Raw genomic sequence first — 21,250 nt, forward strand, 5'->3', positions numbered from 1 at the left:
TTCTATAGGAATGCCTAACATTACTTTCAGAAGTTAGAAATGTGGGTGAGAAAAGTTTAATACCTCAATAATGAAGAAACTAAAAGCAACTTCAGTAGACAGGCTTTAATAGCATAAGTTGGATTTTTTCTTTTGTGGGAAGTTTTCATACATTTTTCTAATAATTAATATAATGCTTAAAACCATAAATAAAACTTCTCTGAAAGTTTTATTAAGGGTTACTGATTCTGACGAAGAGTTAGAACAGTGGAACATCAAGCCCAATACCCTGAGTTTAGTTGATAGTCTACTAAGTGACTGAGAGAAGTCTCAGGGGGTCTTGATGATAGCAAGAATGTGCAGTAAACTGTGGGGGACAGTGAGCTACCTGGTCTCCTCCACCTTTTGAATCCTGTGATAGATTCCTTCAGATCCTTCTGTCCCAGCACAACCCACCTTATAAGGTCTAATATTATACAATAAGCCCAGAACGACTACTGGATCCTGATTGTACTGTGATCTACCTTCTGTGTGGTTTTTGGGGAGTGGTGGAGAACCATGAAATTTAGAAGTCAGAGACCCTTGCTTTGTCAGTTTCACAGCTCCTAAATGTGGAGTATTACATAGAGTAATAGCCTTGGGTGGAATTCTGGTTCTTTGTTTCTTACCATTCTTCCCTTGGCTCCCTGTTCTCTCTCCACAGGGCACAGCAAGACCTTCACTGCTGCTCTAAGGAGTGTAGACTCACATGTGACTAAGGGCCTTACTTTTCTCAACCTTGGTGAGTGAGAGAGAGAGGCGTCTCTGCTCTGACCCTCCTTTCTAGTACATGTGATACAACCTTTTATATCTCATTTTCTTATCTGTGCACTCCATTTTCTCCCGCCCCTTTAGGATTTGGATTGGGATGATAGCCACTGACCTTTCAGAGGCCTAGAAGGGGAAGGGTTTCTCTGGAAACCTTGGCACCCCTAACTTCTCTGTTGTTCAAGGGTCAAAGGGATTAAGTTAGTTAATATTATCATATTTTTTCCTGATCTGTATCTTTTTCTAGGTCAATCCTAATGGACATATTTGTGTCCCCCATTCAGATTAGCCTTTGGGGAGGGGATGCATCTCCCTCTTTAAAGAATCTAGGCTGTGAGTTTTCCTATGTGTTTTAGTAGTAATCCAAAAAAGCCATTTGTTAGTATAAAAATGATGATGGCCACCTGGGTGGCTCAGTCAGTTAGGCGTCTACCTTTGGCTCAGGTCATGATCTCAGGGTCCTGGGATGGAGCCCTGTGTCCCTCTCCCTGCCCTCCCCCACCCCTAGCTCATGCTCACTCACTCTCTCAAATAAATAAATAAATCTTAAAAAAAAAAAAATAATGACAGTGAATGGGATGTTCCCTAAAAGCCTATGAGAAAAAATATATCATGTTGCCCCTTGATTCTAGAGAGGACAAAGATCTTTGAGAAATTGTCCATTCCCTGTTGTTAATTGCTAAGAGCTTCCAAGTCCTATAGAGGACTAACAAATCAGCTTAAATATGTTGATTTTCATTGAGTAAATATGGTAAGGGAACTTGAGTGTTAGGTTTGAGCATATTAATGGAGTCTGTCATGAAGAAAATCAAGAAAGGGTTTATTGTACCAACCTACCAAAAGCTGCTTTTCCATGTCAGTTGGGATGAAGGGTACAAACAGGTTAGCAGAAGACTTACTAACAGAACTATTACTTGCCTACCTATGGGACGCAGCACAATATTCAAAAAAGAAAAGCTTCAGGTTTACAGCACATGATTCTTTAATATGTTCTCCTATTCCTGTTTCCCAGTCTTCCTGCTATCATGACAAAAGCTTAGGAAGGTATAATGTGAGGGAGCTGGGCGAAATGAGAACAAAAATGACAAAGTTGATTAAAAAAAAGATTTTTCTTTTGAACAATACTGTAGATGAGGTGAGATAGTGCATGTGGAGTGGGCCCATATGTAGTAAATGTTAACATGAGCTTTGAACCTGTGGGAAATTGCCTTAGAGAGGCCCGAGTCTACTGCTTCCTGTGGTAAGAGAGATAAATATAAGGTTTCCTGGGTCTGAGACTTGATTCTTATCAGAGAATGCTGCATCAACATCCCATTTCAAGAGTGATGTAGGAAACTTTCCACTAAAAAAAAACTTAGCATTTTGTCAGGTCAAAGGTAGCCTTCTTTTTTCCCCCCCTGAGAACGACTCTAGAAAAGGGCAGGCATGATTTAATCTATGGTCTTCCGACTGTGGAGCCGGCAGAAATCCTAGAGTTTTGTAAAAATAGGCTCTTACATAAGTTGTCTTTCCCTCTTATACACATTTAGTCTTCTTGGCACAGAATTATACCCAAGCTTAGAACTACTCCAGAGGTAATTTTTATGACAACAGTATTGCTTTTGAGTGATGCCTTTTTTTCCTATTAATTACATATAACGGTTCTGAATTGTCACCCTATTAAAGGGACTTATTTTGTATATTTTAATTAAAATATTAAAGAATAGAGTTTTAATGTTGATAAGATATTAAAGAATAAAGTTTTCCATGAACCCAGACACCTCTATATAAGGATACATTTATAAATAAAATGCTATTTTTATTTATATTTTAAAATATTTATTTATATTTTAAAAATGAGTATTATATGCTAAGCATGTTATTTCCATTATCTTGATCCTTACAACAATTCTGCTAGGTGATGTTATCCTCATTTTCCAGATAATGAAACTGAGCTCAAAAAGGCTGAGGTCTGTGCCCAGTCTCCTTTTAGTGTCTCTTATCAGGGATACTGTGCTGTTTTCTTATTGCTGCCATAGCAAATGATCACAAATTTAGGGCTTAAAACAACATGAATGCTGTCTTTTGGTTCTGGAGGTCAGAATTCGGAAATGAGTTTTGAGGGGCTAAAGTCAAGGTGTGGGTAGAAATGGTTCCTTCTGGAGATTCTGGGGAGGAATTAATCCTCGGACAACCCCAGCATCTCGAGGCTGGCATCTCGAGGCTGGCATCTCGAGGCTGGCATTTCTTGGCTTGCGACCCCATCACTCCCATCTCTTTCATCCTCGAGTGATCTTCTCCTCTGTAGTGCAGTCTCCTTCTGCCTCTCTCCTGTAAACATATTTATGGTTACCTTGGGTCCACTTGGATACTCCAGGATACCCTCTGCATCTCCAGGATCCTTGATCTCATCATCTGCAAGGTGCCTTCCGTCTCTTCAGGTGACACAGTCACAGGCTCTGGGATTAGCACGTGAACATCTTAGGGGGTCATCATTTGACCTACTGTGGGCCCTGCTGGCATTTTCGTTGAGACAGTACTTCTTGTGTGAGAGTGTCCTGCACATTGACGGATTTAAGGACCTTCACCAAATGGCAGGAGGACTCCCCCTTCCACTCCAGTGATTGTAACAACTCCAAACAACCCTCATTGCCTTCCAAATGCCTCCTCTCACAGGGATGTAGTTTCCCCCCGGTTAACTGGTTAAATGCTAGGCTAGGAATTAATTTAGGTCGTTTGATGCCTAACCCTTTCCTACCGTACTCTACTATATCATTATTTGTGTTTCTACTTAATGTTGCCATAACAAGAATATTATTGCAACCATTTGTGCTACTCTCATTAACATCACTTGATCCCCAGTGACCAAGAGGACACTTACTTAAGTCAATAGCTTCGAGTTTTACATCCTCTTTCCTTTCTTTCCTTTCCCCTGAATGCCTTCTATGCAAATAATTAACATGTATTTCTTTGCTTCTTAGGAAAAAAGAATCCAGCTGCCTCGCTTACAATCTAAATATGTCATCTGTAGAACATTCACTGCTCTCATGTGAAAAATTATTGGCAAGGGCTACTTCCACCTTCCCATTCTCCAGAAACCTATTTTTACACCTTGTCTCAATCTGTGTACCAGTGTTCTTCGTACAAAATTATCGAACGCAGGGACTGTGAAGGTGTGACTTCTCGGCAGCTCACTGTGCAAGGAAATGTATCAGTACTTCACCAAGTGTTAGAATGCCTGCAGAGATTGCTTTGATGAACATCAATTTAAGGGTTCTCTAAACAAAATGACGATAACGATAGTGATGATGACGATGAGTTGGCAAACCTAGGAAACAAAATTTTAGAGGGTCTCCCAGCCGGCAGAAGTGAGGAGGGAGATTCCCATCATAAGCTATTCCCAGACCATCAGATAAAGGAATAATTTATATTGCTTGGTATTTTTTTTAGAGGTCATTTAGGTTCAAATAAAGCCACAATTCACTTAGACTCAAAATCACAGATAGCAGTTAAGATAACCGTTGCCAACTGTATGAAGACAACTAGCCACAGATAGGAACAAGCGAGATCTGGCAGGAAGATGAAATGTGCCGACATCAAACAGTTCACACTGATCAAAACTTTTGTGTTTTAAGAGGTTCAAAGACCAATAGGGATACTGTCAAGTTCTGGGCTTTATCTTCGTGCAACTCTTGCCACATGCAGATAATTTTTTATCTTTCTCTTCTACAGACTATTACGTGGCTGTTTACTTACCTGGTCATTTCTTTCATTTACTTAACATTCAACATCCGGACCTGATCTGCCACAGTTTATTTCTGACAGGTATGGCTGTGGTTTTCCCCTCATGGATGTGGTCCGTTTGGGTTTCTCTTGACAATGTTTATGTTTGGGTGAGAAGGGTTTCTTTTATTTGCTGATGTCTTTTTTTTCTTTTCTTTTCTTTTTTTTCTGGCCAGGAAACAATGAAGTGGTTGACATGCTACCTCATAGCCCTTTACAGTCACTCTCAGGGTCCCTGGTACTGGATTTGTGTTCTGGAAAGCTCTACAGGGCAGTCCTCAACCAGTCCTATTTATTACAGTTCCTATGGAACACTCAGCTAGACTGTGAGAAGATGGCCGTGTTGCACTGTGTCCTCTCCTGTGGCCGAGACCCCCAGTTCCTGGAAGCCAAGGTGGTTATGTAGCTTCAAGTTAAAACGATTGGCAAATAGACAACGCCAGCCGTCTATGTTTGTGGTTGAAATGAACAGATGCCATTTTCATTTGGTAATAATTAGTTGACATTTATGGTCTCCGTTCTGATTTGAACATATTCTCTTCTCGTGCTTCTTTTTATGGACCCCGACCAGACCTCAGACTGTGAGCATGTCTGTTGACTTCTCTCTTTTCAATACTGTGCCTACACGTTAGCTGTATCAGTAACATTCCAAGAAAGTGCTCCATAAATAGGAAATAGCTTCTCAAATACCTACTTTTTTTCCTGGTCTCTATTTGGTGTATAGCATTAAAAGAAATAAAATCTGGTGTCATATATTTATTACATTTTAATAAAGATTATTTATATTTCACAATTGAATTTATGAAGCACTTTTACACATTTTGTCATTTAATTTTATAGTTGTCCTATGAAGTTGGAGATAGCTCTCTGTTAGACTTGATTGGGACCAATGGGTGGTTGGGTAATTGAAGAAAAGATACTTTATCTTATTTTAACCTAAAACAACAAACAAAAAGTGCATTTATTCACCTATATTTCAATGTAGTTTAAGACCCTTTCTTTGTAATATTAGCTGGTTGGAGTTCAAAATCATTTTTCTTACATAAAACCACTAGTAATGTGCTGTCTCTGACTTTTCTTCTTCCTTTTGTTCCTTAACCTTACTGTCTTCTTTTCTTTAACCCAAGGAGAGCCTTATTTTAAATATTTTCTCAAAAACAATCTGTACCTATTGGGCAATTTTTTCAAATCCTTTACAGTTGTCTCACACTTAGATTTTTTTTAAGTGAGTGTTTTAGATATACCTTTGAGTCTTTCCAAAGTGTTCAACTTTTATTGACCAAACAACACTCTTTTTGAGTCCATATTTCATTCATCTATGGTAATATTTTATAAAATTACCTAATTGTGAAGGGAAGTATAACCAGCATGAATAGGTTGAGAAATGAACCTATTTCTTGGGATGCCTGGGTGGCTCAGTCGGTTAAGCATCTGCCTATGGCTCAGGTCATGATCCCAGGGTTCTGGGATCAAGTCCCACATGGGGCTCCTTGCTCAGCGGGGAGACTGCGTCTCCCTCTGCTGCTGCTCTCCCTGCTTGTGGGCGTGCTCTCTCTCTTTCTCTCTCTCTCTCACACACACACACTCTCTCTCTCTCTCACAAATACACAAAGCTTAAAAAACAAACCACCACTTACTTATTGGTAGGAGCAGACATGTGAGAGTGCTCTGTGGCTAGGCAAGCCTCATGGTATACTTCAGTTCTAAGGCTGGGAACAAGGAGTTTCAGTCCGCCAGCAGGTGAGGATGGTTGTGGACACTGAGAGAGGTGTCCTTACAACCTGTGCTTGGGAGGACCGTAGTGATGCTCACCAAGGTTAAGTGGTGTGCCGATGTTCACACGGATGCCTGAGCTGGAATCAAACCCAGGTCTGCTGCCTTCGAGCTCTGAGGTGTGATTGGGTTTAGTTTTCTCTTCTATCCCCCAGCTCTTCACACTGGTACTTTGCTGTAACATGACCCACTCTAGCAAAAGCAGACGTGGGGTCGAAGAAGGCTTATTTGGATTTCAACCAGGGATATTTATTTTAAAAATATATGTAAAATAGACCTGATTTATAAGATTCCTTAAACCACAGTCTTGCATTACATGCCTTGAAGGGAAGTGAGTGTATTCTTTGACAGTTCCAGAATATTTACAGTGTTTTAAAAAGAGTCACATACATTTTGTAATTCTTTAGTGGTGGAGGCAGGGTGCAGATATGCATAACAACAGAATTGTCTTCTTATTTTTTAAAGCTTATTCAGTGGATTTCTGAGAACGTCTCTGCCTGCCATTCATTTGACCTCATTCAGGAATTTATAATTGGTAGGTCTTGCTAATGGTGCATATTAAGTTGAATCCTTGACCCTTTTGCTGGAGGGAAAGCAACAAATTGATAATGTCTCAATCTGTCAAAATGTTGGTTAGAAGCACTTTTTTTTTTTTACTCTGTTTCAGTCAGCAGCTGATTAAATTTCATTCTCTCGTGGTCTTGTGAGAAGCTACGACAGTTCAGAGACTGATAAGATACGATAGGATCTTGATTCTCTAAACTTACTAGTGATTTTTCCCTCCCAGTAAGATGTCAAAACTTTCTTAGTTCAGTTTTGTGTCGGCCATTTCTGTGTAAAGTAGTATAATGTCATTTGGGGGTAGATAGAAGTGCCAAATATTTTTTTTTAATTATTCTCATAGTAAAGAACAGAACCTGAACGTTTTATAAAGGTAGACCCTAATGGTTAGCCTTTTGAAGATAAGGATAAGGCAGTAAAAACTTTTTGGGGATTTGCTTGCTTTGGTGAATTAACAGTGTCTACTGGCTTATTCTTATTGAATCATGTCTGTCTTTCTTTTCTTTTTTTTTCTTTCAAAAATCTACTCAGCTTCTTCATATTGGAGCATATATCCAGAGACAAGTAACATGGATAAACTTTTGCCATATTCCTCAGTGTTCGCTTGGGATACAGTAAGTAACACTTTGTATTCTTTGTGTGATTAAAATTAAAATTAAAACTGACCCAGTTGTGGGTCAGTTGTAGGACCTCCCTGTCACAGTACATGGCTGTGATTTCATTTGTCCATTTTTGACTGATAAGGATCTGAGTTGGAGTCTCCTGGCATGAATCCTTGCTGTTAGCCAAAGGTAGTGACATAAAACAGGAGAATTAAAGGAGAAGGTACAGGATATGTGTTACTCTTCCTGCTACTAAGCAGAATGAACGCTCTATCATCTTCAAACGGTGTTTTACATTTTTTTTTTAGCAACTAGAGTAGACTAAAATATTTCTCAGGTTTTTATAAACGCGAATGATTGGGCCATTGCTATTACTGTAAGCTGTTCTGTTTCCTAAGGAGATTTAACCCTTTTCCCAGACTCATAAGGAAAATTTGTAATAACTGTAAAGCCTCAAGATCAGCAAAATTTAGTGATCTTAAGCAAATTCACTCCCTTTGACCTTTTCTTCCCCTTGGCCCTTCTTCCCAGTTTTTCAATTAGGAAGTGCTGAGCAAAAATTTTGTTTGTTTTCTCTAGAACATGGTGCAGTAAACTGAGATTTGTTGGATCAAAAAGCAAAAACCCTGAAAAAAGTTTCAGGCTTTCCCTGGAAAAGATTTCTTCTTTCATACTTAGGTGTTAGAACAACATGCTTAGTTCCAAGGCAGAGGTTCGTATCAAAAAGGCATTTAGAAAAATAAATGGAATTTAGGTAACACAGACATAGGAAAAGAAGTACTGGGATGAATCGTGACACTTGCCCGTTTTGTATTTAGACTATCTAAATAGAGTCAGGTATGTGTGATTAATTTCTAAATGTTTGGTATACACAGCAGTAGTTATCCTAAAGGCCCTTCTGTCTTTGACTGTTAAGGGTTGTTAAGTGCTCTTGCCTTGCTGTTGAGTAACAAGGGAAAGACAGCTCGTCTGTCCGTTCTCCAAGCCCTCACTGTCTGCTTTGAGAGCTCTTGTGAACATACACACAGCGTCTGCAGGTTAAACCACGGGGAGTCAGGAAACGCACCTCTCTGTTTTCTTCCCTCACCACCCAGCCCTGTCATCCTCCATTTCCGTGTCTGGGAGGAGGGGACCGGGAACCCCTGTAGTTCCTAGGGTTGTGTTTAAAGATGGAGCATGTGTTAGCTGGATAGCATCCGAGGGGCTCTTTTGGGAGGCAGCTTCTTACTTTTGCATTTCTCATGACCATGGGGCCGAGGAGCTATTGTAGACCTACAGAGTGAGGTCAGGAAGTCCTGTGAGAGAATAATCGAAAAAACCCACAGTCCTAACCACCATCTACTGAGCTGCTTTTAGGGTTTACCATGTTGCTCTAAACTTCAGGGTTTTGGTTACCTTTAAAGGTCTCTTCTAATCCTGAAATTCTGAGTCCTTGCTTCTCTTTAGCTATGATGTCCACCATTTGCCTTTTCTTTTCCTAATCTACGAATCCTCTTATTTCTATCCTTTAATAAATCCTGGCTAGGATAAAAAAAAGTAATATCATACTTCTGTATGGAGACAGATAATTTCTGTAAATAACTGAACTGAATTTTTTAAGATACTAGAACATATGGTACTCTTACATATAAATAAAATGAATTGTGCTTTGCAAACAATTAGCCTTGTTATTCTTATTTTAAGATGTTTATAACCTAAAGCTATAGTGAAATTTTAATGCTTTTTTTGAAGTATCTTCACTTATCAAGTAGTGGTGAGTGAAACACAAAATACATTCTTAACACAGGCTTTCAGTGGTCACACGGGACAACTCGGTTGCTTGAATATTCTGGACATTTATTTCTGCATTTCTGTGGTGCCCCTTTCCACAGGAATATTGTGTGTCAGTAAAAATCTAGTACATTTGAGTTCTAAACAAACACGAGATTTTATTTCTACAGAACACTTTCAAAGTTATTTCGTCATATATCGTCTACCTTTTTTTTTTTAGAAAATAAAGGATGAATTCACTGGTTGAGAGGCTTATCTACACAGTTAATATAGAAACACACTTCCAAAATGAACGAATGAGGGGCCATTTTGGACGTTTATATTTCTATTGAAATTTTTGTTTTAATGCTCACAGTGTTATAATTTGGATTTCCTGATACAGATTTTACACCTTTCATATTTGCCATGGTGATACCACTGCATCAACTCTTTTTTTTTTTTTAAGATTTTATTTATTTATTTGTCAGAGAGAGAGAGAGCACAGGCAGACAGAGCGGCAGGCAGAGGCAGAGGGAGAAACAGGCTCCCTGTTGAGCAAGGAGCCTGATGTGAGACTCGATCCCAGGATGCTGGGATCATGGCCTGAGCTGAAGGCAGCTGCTTAACCAACTGAGCCACCCAGGCGTCCCACCACTGCATCAACTCTTTATGGGGGTCTTTTATTTCTGAAATTATGGTAGAGAATGAGGTGAAGGAAAATTTTCCATTAAAGTAAAAAAAGAACCCCACTAATCTTGGTTCCTTCTAGGGAGGCAGGGGCCAACTATAATATAATACATTTAAGCAAAAGAGAAGAAGTGGGAGGAAGGAGCAATAAACAGAGAAGGAACATGTCCCCCTTATTATTACGCTTGATAACGCATGTGTAATTTGCCTCGTTTGTTCTTAAATGGAAATGTGTAAATAATATACTGGTTGCTCTGTATTCCCAATAGTCTTCTCCTTTCCTTCAGAGATTGGCCCTCTATTGTAATCATGACTTGAAAGAATAGTTCCCTTCTCAAGGCAAAAGATGGGTTGGTTCACTGCTATTTATAAACTATAAGGTTTATTTAAAGTAGAGGTTAGCAAACTGGGAGCTGCCCTCGGCTTCTGTCTGTGCAGAAAACACTTCCTGAAGGCTCAAGCTTGTGGTGGTTGATACATTTAGCAGTCCTGTGTGTGTGTTTCTCCCCACCATAGGAAATTCCTGGAATAGCCCTTGTGACGGAAGAGATCCCATTGCCTTTCATGAAGGTAAGTCCTTCCAGGGAGAGACAAAAGCACACCGTGCCTGGTTCCTTGCTGGCCTCCACACTCAACCGGAGCTCCAGCTCTCTGTGTCAAGGACGAGGGTGGTTCCTCAAGGACTTGTAGACCGTCAGCGGGAGGATGGGGGCAAGGGGTAGGATTCGTTCTTGAGAAAATCCTTCCTAAGGGGTTGGGTCGTCTGTGAGGATATTATTATGGCAATTCTTAGGAATACTCTTTGGAGAGGGAAGTTTTCTGAAGACAGAGAGTTATGGGGATCAACCTCAACCACACAGGACTCGTCTTTTCCACGGCGCCTCCAACCAGTCCACACTGGAGTTCTTACGCGTGCTTAGAGAACCCTCAGCACATGCACGCACACACACACACACACACACACACACACACACACACGCATAGCCTTAAACCCGTTAAGTAACCTGGGCTGAGATTATCTAATTTCCTTCTGGTTCTAAGAACAGCTTTTCTGTTTCTCAAAAGTGACCTCCGCTGGCTCCGAATGCGGTCTCTGTGAAGCTTCTGCACACCTCCTTCCTGCCGCTAAGGGGTAGCTATTAGTGTCTTTGTGTAATCTGGTGGTTTTAGAAGGGCTTCTGAGCACAATAGGGAGAACGGGGCGGGGTGGGTGAGTAGAAAAGAATGTGTATGTAGTTAAAAACTGGAGAGTACTTTAGCTGTTTCCTTGAAGCTCCTTTGTTGTTTCTGGCATCGCCTCCTGTTAATTATAGCTTGGTGTGTAGTGGGAAATCTCAGCGTTTGGCAGCAGGCAGCTCACTGTGCTGCCGCTCTCTTATTTACATTGAATTCTTTTGGATCCACGGAGGGCAGGCCAGGCCTGGGCAGCCTGGGGAAAGCAGAAAGCCGTGAGGTCTGAGGTCCCGGTGATGCACTGGGACTGGGAGAGGGCCGACTGGGGCAGGTTTGATGGTTCTGGGTTTCAGTCCTAAGAAGGGTCCTTCAGGGAGACGGAAAGGTGATGGTTCTGGGCCACAGCTGGGACCACTGTGAAGCCCCCCAAAGGGAGAACGAGAAAGGGGAAAGAAAGGTTTGATTAATAGCTGAAAATGTTCTTATTAAGAGCCTCCCTCCTTTCCTGGTATTGTTTCTGCTTTTATCATGAGTCCTACCAAACCCATAATGTGTGAAACCGGTGAAGAGAGTTTTATTTATTTATTTATTTTTTAAAGGTTTTATTTACTTGGCAGAGAGTGAGAGAGAGCACAAGCAGGGGAAGTGGCAGGCAGAGGGAGAGAGAAGGAGGCTCCTCGCAGAGCAGGGGGAGCCCAGTGTGGGGCTCAATCCCAGGACCCTGGGATTATGCCCTGAGCCAAAGGCAGAAGCTTAACCAAACTGAGCCACCTGGAGCCCAGTGAAGAGAATTTTAAGGAGAAAGTAGTGTCACCCCTAATTCTCCACAGTTCCTAAGGAATCAACTGTTTAGTTTTATCCCCATTTCCTCTAGCCTTTGCCATAGGAATGCATAGTAGTGACGGCCATCCAGAGAGATTTTTTTTTTAAAGATTTTATTTATTTATTTGACAGAGAGACACAGGGAGAGAGGGAACACAAGCAGGGGGAGTGGGAGAGGAAGAAGCAGGCTTCCTGCCACTGAGTAGGGAGCTGGACTCAGGGCTCAATCCCAGGACCCTGGGATCATGACCTGAGCTGAAGGCAGATGTTTAATGACTGAACCACCCAGGCGCCCCCATCCAGAGATATTTAACAAAGATTGCCAGTTACATCAGATTTCATGCTGCTGTGTGAGCTTTGTAATTATGACCTCTAAAGGCTCCAGAGGATTCTGCTGGGTTGTGTTGTCCTAACGAATCATTTTTCTGTTTTGAGACATTTGGTTTGTTTCCAGCCCCCATTAAAAAAAAAAATGCAATTAAAAATAATGTTGCAGTGAATATTTTTATCTAGATGGTTTTTCTTTTGATTTATCCTCCAAGGTTAAATGTCCAGGAGTATTGCTGGGCGAAAGACTGTGACAGTTTCGAAAGCTTTTGATTCTTATTGCCAAATTGGATACTCAAAAACAAAACAAAACAAACAAAAAAAAAGTTGCGATTAACTAACAAGGAATTTATGGGTTTATCAGTTTTACTACAACCTTATCACCATTGTATAATTTCATTTTATTTATTTTTTTAAGACTTTATTTATTTGTTGAATAGAGAGAGAGAGATCACAAGTAGGCAGAGCAGTTGGCAGAGAGGGGGAAGCAGGCTCCCTGCTGAGCAGAGAGCCCAATGCAGGGCTCGATCTCAGGACCCTGAGATCATGACTTGAGCCGAAGGCAGAGGCCTAACCCACTCAGCCACCCAGGTGTCCCACGTATTGTCATTTTAAAAATTAAGTAAATATAAAAGACTGATGTGAAGATTTCCTTAATTTTTTACCCAGTGACTTATTCTAAGAATATGATTTGACTTCGCTTAGGAACAAAGTGGCTTATTTTTGCACCTTTTTTTCTTTTTTCCTATTTGTGTGTCTGTATATTTGTGTGTAAAATGATGCTTTTTTTATTATTCAAGTTTTTTTCTCCCCTAATATTCACTGTGCATATCACTTTTTTTTTTTCCTTTCCCCTAATGACCTTTGACATCTGCCCCAGCAGACCGATGTTTCCCATCAACCATTCCCAGACATTCTTGGGAGCTCCTGTACTGCTCCCCCGTGTGTCTGCATGCCGGGAGGAAGTGTTACACAGCACACATTTGAACGTAGATCTCTTGACGACCTTGTCCATGCAGATGCAGTAGCAATCTGTCAGGGAAGGCAAAGATACGCTGCTGGGATGGGCCTTGAACTCTGGAAGAGATGGTACTAGATTTGGTTTGTCCAGCTCCCCAACCCCTACCCCAGTCCCTCAGCATGGGAGACACAGGACTCCTGGCTCTGATCTTTCCATTTGTTTCCCCATTCCTCTTTGCACAATACTCCTTGCTGGAAGTCGCTGCCTTTGACCTACTTCTTCTACCCCCAAGTCCCAGCTTTATTATACTGAGATGGGCCTGCTTGCGGGGGAGGGTGGGGGGGTGGGGGGCTGGGGGGGTGGGGGGGTGGGCACCCCACCCTCCGCTCCTCCCTCTCCTCCCGCAGTTACAAGACTGCTCTCTCCCTGCTTACTCAGCTACAGGAGTTGGCTCTGAGTACCTCTGACCTGAATCACGAGTTACCTTTTGAATGAATGCACGCTTGCTGCCAGACTTTCCCTGAGGCCCCAGGGATCCTTATTTACTCTCACCACACTCCCTTCCCTCCTTGGTAGATGACCGCCCTGATAAGAAGTCGGGAGAGGGAAAGGCAAAGTGAAGGTGGAAAAGCACCTTCTTCTGCTCTCTCTGCAAAGAGTTCTCCTGTGGAGTACTTTACAAATGTTTAGTATAGGAATATGCAATGTAACTTGGCATACGCCAGTTGAATTAGCACTTCATCACCTGAAAGGCTAGTGGCTTTCTTACTTCATAAAATGGTTTCCAGAAGAATTTTAAACAGCGAAACAAGTAGTATACTGAAACAAGGTCCTTGCCTTCAAAGCAATGTTATCAAGAGTGTCCTTCCCAGGAATGATTTTAGCCCTTCATAAAACATGGATTTCTCTAGGGAAGTGGCAATATTCTTGAAAGCGTTAAAATTGCCCTTGATTTTCTAGTGAAAAGAGAAACTATTTGGGGTGCCTGGGTGGCTCAGTGGGTTGAAGCCTCTGCCTTCAGCTCAGGTCATGATCCCAGGGTCCTGGGCTCTCTGCTCTCTGCTCAGCGGGGAGCCTGCTTCCCTTCCTCTCTCTTTCCCTGCCTCTCTGCCTACTTGTGATCTCTGTCTGTTAAATAAATAAATTAAACACACACACACACACACACACACCCCAAACCTGACCACAGGAAGCCCATGAAGATTAGGAAATACATAGAAACAATCACTTACTGGAACATAACAATAAAAGGTGAATGAGCATGCCCCAAATGGAGAAATGGGAGTATGTTCATGTGTTTTTTAAGCCAGACATCTTTAGTTTCGTTTTATAAAGTAAGGAAACCTTTTAGTCATTGGTTTAGATTACTGTCTGACCCAGACACTGTGAAGGCCAGGGAGACTTAAGAGCCCTTCCCACTTACGTCCCATCAGAAGTCACTGTGTTAAGTCAAGTGTCTATCAGGGGGTCTCAGTGCCCCTGAGCACTTGGGAATACAATCATTGGCACCCGGGCTCTTCTCCAGAGACTTGTTCATTTAATTATGCTTCTTCACTTACAAAGTGTTTTAAGAATACAGTTTTAATTGGGCAGAGCATGAGTGTTATTAATTGCTTTGTGAAATAAAAAAGACTTTTTTTCCTTGACCCTCCCAATACAGACATACAGACAGCTACTGGCATTTAAATACAAGTTTTGTTACGGATCCAAAGTATCCACAAAATTACAATGCAATACCTTACAATTTTGTAAAAATAAGGATTGTTGCTTTGATAACAATGTAGTACCAGAAATGTCCATTGGTGATGTGGGAAATACTGATTTTACAAAGGGCAGTTGGTATATATGTGATACTATGATATAACTAGAAATGTACATTTGGTCTTCATCCATGACTCCTGGCACGGAGTTCCTAAAATCCTTGTAATTTCCTAAGTGATAAGAGCTACCAGGACATCTTTTGTTATATTCAGTGTTTGTTCCCAGTTCCTGAAATAGCACAAAGGTGAAAAGAATGTCTTTTGTGGGACGCCTGGGTGGCTCAGTGGGTTAAAGCCTCTGCCTTCAGCTCAGGTCATGATCTCAGGGTCCTGGGATCGAGCCCCGCATCGGGCTCTCTGCTCAGCGGGAAGCCTGCTTCTACCTCTCTCTCTGCCTGCCTCTCTGCCTACTTGTGATCTCTATCTGTCAAATGGATAAATAAAATCTTAAAAAAAAAAAAAAAGAATGTCTTTTGTTATTCATAGCAAGCCCCTTCTAGCTACACTTAAGTTATGTTATAAGGTGATTTTTGGGAAGCACCTAAGACTGGGGGCTGGTTGCCTAAAGAACCAAACCGGTGATTAGAAGGTTGGAACTTCCAGCACCGACCCCCCCACCCCACCTCAGCCCAGAGGTAAGGGGGACTGGCTGGGATTTGAGTTCAGTCGCTGGTGGTCAGTGATTTAATCAATCCTGCCTAAGTCATGGAGCCTCCATAAAGAACTCTTACTGAAGGAGTCTGGAGAGCTTCTGAGATGCTAAGGTGTGGGAGGGCGGTGTCCCTCAGGAGCCAATGGAAACTCTGAGCCCTTTCCCACATGCCTGGTTCTATCCATCTCTTCCATCTGGCAGTTTCCTCCATTGTATCCTTTTACAATAAGCCAATGTATAATACGTGAACTCTTTTCTTGAGTTCTGTGAGCTAGTCCAGTGAACTGTCAAACCCAAGGAGGAGGTCTTGGGAACCTCCAATTTAGAGGCAATTTATGGGATCCAATGTTGTCTCCAAGTAGGTAGTGTCCAAATTGAGTCAAATTGTAGCAGACCCAGCTGGTCGTGGAGAATTGGTTGATGTGTGTGGTGTTGGAGGGACTACCACATTTGGTGGCCAGAAATGAAGTCTTCTGGGAGTAGATTGTTGTAGTAGAAAAACAAGAATTTTTCCTCTACAATGTATTTTCTGGGACAGTGAGTTATGGCAAGTTCAGTTAATATTGTCAAACATAATTTTATGATCGTACAAAGAAGTATTATTTCTTAGAAACAGAGTACCAGGCTGGTTTAGTCATTCCTGTCATATCTACAGAGATGGGGGTTCCTTCAGTTAATATCTCAAATGATGAAATTGAGGGACAGACCCGGCCACTAGCCTGTGCTGCTGTTCTTCACAGGTTTGGTTGGAGATGTACTGTTTAATGCTTAAGGTTGAAAGGAGAGAAATATCTTCCTGTTGGCTTTCTTAGGGCATATGCTGGTTATGAGATGGACAGTTTAGAACCATTTTTAGTGGTTACATTAAAAATGCAGCCCATTAAAAATGGCTAAGAGAGGGGCTCCGGGGTGGCTCAGTCACTTAAGTGCCTGACTTCAGATCAGGTCATGATCCCAGGGTCCTGGTATCAAGCCCCCCATCTGGGTTCCTGCTCAGCAGGGAGCCTGCTTCTCCCTCTGCACCTCCCCCTGCTTGTGCAGGCTCTCTCTCTCTTAAATAAAATCTTTTCTTTTTTTTTTTTTTTTTTTTTTTTAAATGGGTAAGAGAACTACCCAGCTGGGCAAAGAAGAAAGATTGTATTTTTCTAGATATGGGGAAGAAAGAGGTGTTAATTTATGAATAGGAGAACTGGCACTTGTCACATGTGGTCACCTTTGGGTTCCAGTCACTGGTCCTCTGTATGGATCTGATGGTCTGCTCAGAGCATTTGGGCTTAGTAAATGGTGCTTTGCTAGTTTCATAGACACACAGGTGGCTGTATTTTATTCTGTCTGTGTGAGAGGTAGGGGGTCACTGTGCTTCTCTGGGCTGCAAACAGAAGTTCATGTTGAGATGGAATCCACTGAACACCCAAACTGGATTGATGCTTTTAGTTCTGCTAGTTGAGCCCTAGTGTCGAGAGTAAAGCTTTTCTCCTCTCAGAAGATGAGGGTTAATCAGATGTAGGACCAAGGCAAGAGGGCTTTTCAGAAATGAAAGGCAGATATTTTTATCGCCTAAAATCAACTAGCAACTGAGATCAAAGGTGGGGAACAATCCCTTAATATATAACCCTCTGGTCCTTCTGTTCAATTAATAGTTTTGATGGGTTTCATTCGGTAATTATTTCCTGTCCTCCTAAGAGGCAAAATGAGATTTTTTTTTTTAAGTAATCTCCATATGGAGATTACTTAAATCTTGAAACCTGGTGCTTGAACTCACTACCCCGACATCAAGAGTCACATGCTCTACCGACTGAGCCAGCCAGGCAACCCAACTGATCAAGAAGAGACTTGGGATAATTTCCCTTCTTTCAAAATCAAGCTTTAAAACTCCTCCTTGTGCAGGAAAACACTTCTGGGGCTCCCTTGAGAGTCTGATGGCTTCTTACACCAGCGTCTCCCAGAAGTAGCTACATTCATGAGTATTTTCTTATAAAATATTTTAAGGCTTATGTGCTCTCCTGAAGTAGCCTGCAGTGTGCTTCTTGGGCTCTTACTTTATGTTGATGCCGTTGTCCCCGATGAGCCCAGTGTTCAGTTCATGAGTTCCATAAGTACTAACTGACGATGCAGGAGTGTTTTTCTGTGCTCCCAGGTGGACTGTTCGGATGTGATTGTGATGCTTGCGCTCCCTCTTCCCCCCATTCTATGTTCAAGCATCTACAATTCGATCTCGGAGCTGCTTTAATTCTCTGGGTGAATGAGCAGTCTGGTGTTACCTTGACATTGGCCATCCATCCTGGATTGGCTCTAACCTCTTCTTTAACCCCACCTCCCATTAATCAACAACACAGTCACCCGTTCTCAGACAGCTGGTTCTTCATCAGCCTGTAAGCCAGAGGCGCGAAGGCAAGGAAGACACAGGAGGGTGGGTGGGAGATAGAGATGACCTGGGCGGGCTCAAGCAGTGTTCTCTACTCTGGCTGAGCACTGGGGGTGCCTCGCGAACTTTGAAAACTCAGGAAGCTCAGGTCGCACCCCGCTGTAGTTTAGTATCTGGGGGGTGCCAGCCCCGTGTTTGCTGAATCGGGAGTCACAGGCTAGAGACAGAGGTCTTCACCACAGAGAATGAAATGCTGTTGGTTGCTTTTTCTAATGCTCTGCCTCTGATCTAAACCCAGAATGCACATTCTTGTCTCTCAGTCCTTGCTCACTCCCCAGAGTATCCCCTCCAGAACGTCCTCTCCTTGTCTTTCACTTATTCAAATCCATTTTCAAACTCTGGGTCTTATCTATTACTCAGGCTTCCAAATAGACCTTCCAATATACAGTGATCTCTGAGATTTTCGTAACTTAAAAAATCCTATCACTTATTGGGCCGCCTGGGTGGCTCAGTTGGTTAAGCATCTGCTTTTGGCTCAGGTCATGATCCCATGGTCCTGGGATCAAGCCCCTCATCCGGCTTCTTGCTCAGTGGGGAGCCTGCTTCTCTGTCTGCCTACTGCTCCTCCTCCTTGTGCTCTCTCTCTCTCTGTGTCAAATAAGTAAATAAAACCTTAAAAATAATTATATCACTTACCTCATAGATACCATGTGGTGACATATGCCGCTAATTATTTTCATCTATGTTGTAACATCCAGCCCCGTGACCTTCTTGAAAGACCTACAGGTTTATAGTAAAATATTTCCGGGTCTTTGCTGAACAGTGTTTCCAGTTTAAATCTAAGTGGGTTTTGTTTGTTTATTTTTAAAACTCCATTCCTTTGCCTTCTAACTCAGGGGTTTTGAGCTATTGTAGGTTATGGATCCCTTTGACCATCTGGGGCAAGCTGTAGGCCTTGTCCCCAGAGATGTGCTCCCACAACTCCCTCCGTTCTGCGTGCTGTCATTGGATTCCTAAGCCCCTTTGTGGCCCATCCATGGACTTGCTTTAACTGTTTGTTTTCAGCTAAGAAAAGGGATTATTTTAATGGTGGAAGGGGAAGGATCTTGGGATCCTTGGGAGAGATCTTTTTTTAGGAGCTACAGTGTGTGTGTGAGGGGAGCAGACCCTCAGATGGGAGGGAGGGCTTCGGTGTTCCTCAGACATCGCTGGGACCACAGCGTGGGGCTGCGGCCGCCAAAGTGGGCAGAGCTTAGTATCTTGACCAACCACTAGGTGTCACTGCAACACCAGTTAGTTGTGGGGCTAGTGTGCTGGAACCCAGGAGTAGAATGCAAGCAAGCTGCAGTGACTTCCTGTCAGGGACTAACTATAGCCAAATGTTGGCAGAATTTGCTTTCATTATAATTTTTTTCAATAGAAGGAAGACCAAAGGGTAGATACAGGCACATTAATTGTAAATAAGTTGAAAGGGGAAGAAAAGGTCAGTGAGGTAGGTTTATCTGGGAGTGTGATGTGACACCGGGGTTCCAGTTTCCCCTAGAAATGACCTTTTCTTGGATGTAGTTTTTCTTTCTTTCTTTCTTTCTTTCTTTTCTTTTTTTTTTTTACATTTTATTTATTTATTTGAGAGAGAGACAGTAAGAGAGAGCATGAATGAGGAGAAGGTCAGAGGGAGAAGCAGACTCCCCATAGAGCTGGGAGCCCGATGTGGGACTCGATCCTAGGACTCCAGGATCATGACCTGAGCTGAAGGCAGTCACTTAAACAACTGAGCCATCTGGGTGCCCTTGGACGTAGTTTTTCTTGTCTCTCTGAGAAAGGATGTTGGCTGGATGGGCCTTTCAGGCTTCTAAAACAACAAGTAAATATTATTATGTAATTTAATAATACTCCAAAATTCATTTTGAACCAGTAGTGACTGCCCTTTCAGTAAGAGTATGGCTAGTGTGCTATTATTTAATATAAGGGCATTTTTCTTGTTTGAGGCATATTTTACTAAAATTCTCTCTCTTTTTTTTTTTTTTTTTTTCTTGCAGTATAGCCAAGGCTGTTACCACACTAAGCATTAGCTCACTTTGTTTTCTGGTTACACATTGCATTTTGGTCCTAGTCAAATCTTTTACAAACACATGTATTTTGGCAAGAAAGTATATCATAAATCTATCTTCATTGATTTAAGGAAACAGTGTGTGTTAGTATATCCTTTGATATCAGCCATAGAAACGTTTTTCTAGATAATGTCTTCTTAGGCAAGGGAAATAAAAGCAAAAATAAACTACTGGGACTACATCAAAATAAGCTTTTGCACAGCAGAAGAAACCATCAACAAAATGAAATGGCAACCCACTGAATGAGAGAAGTTATTTGCAAATAATATATCCACTAAGAGGTTAATATCCAAAATATACAAATAACTTATACAATTCAATACCCAATAAACAAATAATCCAATTAAAAAATGGGCAGAGGACCTGAGCAGACATTTCTCTGAAGAAGACATACAGATGGCCTACAAGATGCTTAACATTACTAATCATGAGGGAAATGCAAATCAAAACCACAATGAGATTTCACCTCACTCCTGTTCAGAGTGGCTAGAATCAAAAAGTTGATTTTTGATCAACTAGCCTGTTCAGAGTGGCTAGAATCAAAAAGCAAGAAATAACAAGTGTTGGTGAGGATGTAGAGAAAAAGGAGCCTTCATGCTCTGTTGGTGAGAATGCAAACTGGTGCAACCACTATAGAAAACAGTATGGAGGTTCCTCAAAAAATTAAAACTAGAATTACCATATGATCCAATAATGCTACTACTGGGTATTTACTCAAAATGAACATGCTAATTTGAAAAGATACACGCACCCCTATGTTTATTGCAGCATTATTTACAATAGCCAAGATATGGAAGCAGCCCAAATGTCCATCCATAGAGGAATGGATAGAGAATCGGTATATGTATGCAGTGGAATATTACTCGTAAAAAAGGAATAAGATCATGCCATTTGCAGCAACATGGATAGACCTATAGGTATAATGCTAAGTGAAATAAGTCAGAGAAAGGCAAATATCATATGATTTCACTTACATGTAAAAGTAAAACAAATAAATTAAAAAAAACATAAAACCAGACTCTTAATTACAGAGGCCTAACTAGTGGTGGCCAGAGGGTGATGGGGGTGGGGGAGATAGGTGAAATAGATAAAGGGGATAAAGAGGTACAAACCCTAGTTATAAAATAAGTCTTAGAGAGGAACAGGATGGCAGAGGGAA

At 41.6% G+C, this 21,250-nt stretch overlaps 1 protein-coding gene across 8 annotated transcripts in view; it reads left to right on the forward strand.

Moving 5' to 3' along the window:
* Positions 1-21,250, forward strand: part of GSAP (gamma-secretase activating protein) — an 84,909-nt gene that overhangs the window by 42,002 nt on the left and 21,657 nt on the right. For 7 of the 8 annotated variants that reach the window (XR_004277094.1, XR_004277093.1, XR_004277092.1 and 4 more), the window contains exons 14-19: positions 683-760; positions 4,498-4,590; positions 4,725-4,942; positions 6,787-6,856; positions 7,414-7,496; positions 10,437-10,490. Coding sequence is in view for 5 of the 8 variants with exons in the window: in XM_032305922.1 (XP_032161813.1) it covers positions 683-760; positions 4,498-4,590; positions 4,725-4,942; positions 6,787-6,856; positions 7,414-7,496; positions 10,437-10,490 (596 nt within the window). In the remaining 3 variants the exon portion in view is untranslated. The remainder of the gene's footprint in view (positions 1-682; positions 761-4,497; positions 4,591-4,724; positions 4,943-6,786; positions 6,857-7,413; positions 7,497-10,436; positions 10,491-21,250) is intronic. The other variant, XM_032305920.1, reaches the window with a different exon arrangement.

The sequence above is a fragment of the Mustela erminea genome, chromosome 11 (genome assembly GCF_009829155.1).
Source record: "Mustela erminea isolate mMusErm1 chromosome 11, mMusErm1.Pri, whole genome shotgun sequence".
Lineage (NCBI taxonomy): Eukaryota > Metazoa > Chordata > Mammalia > Carnivora > Mustelidae > Mustela > Mustela erminea.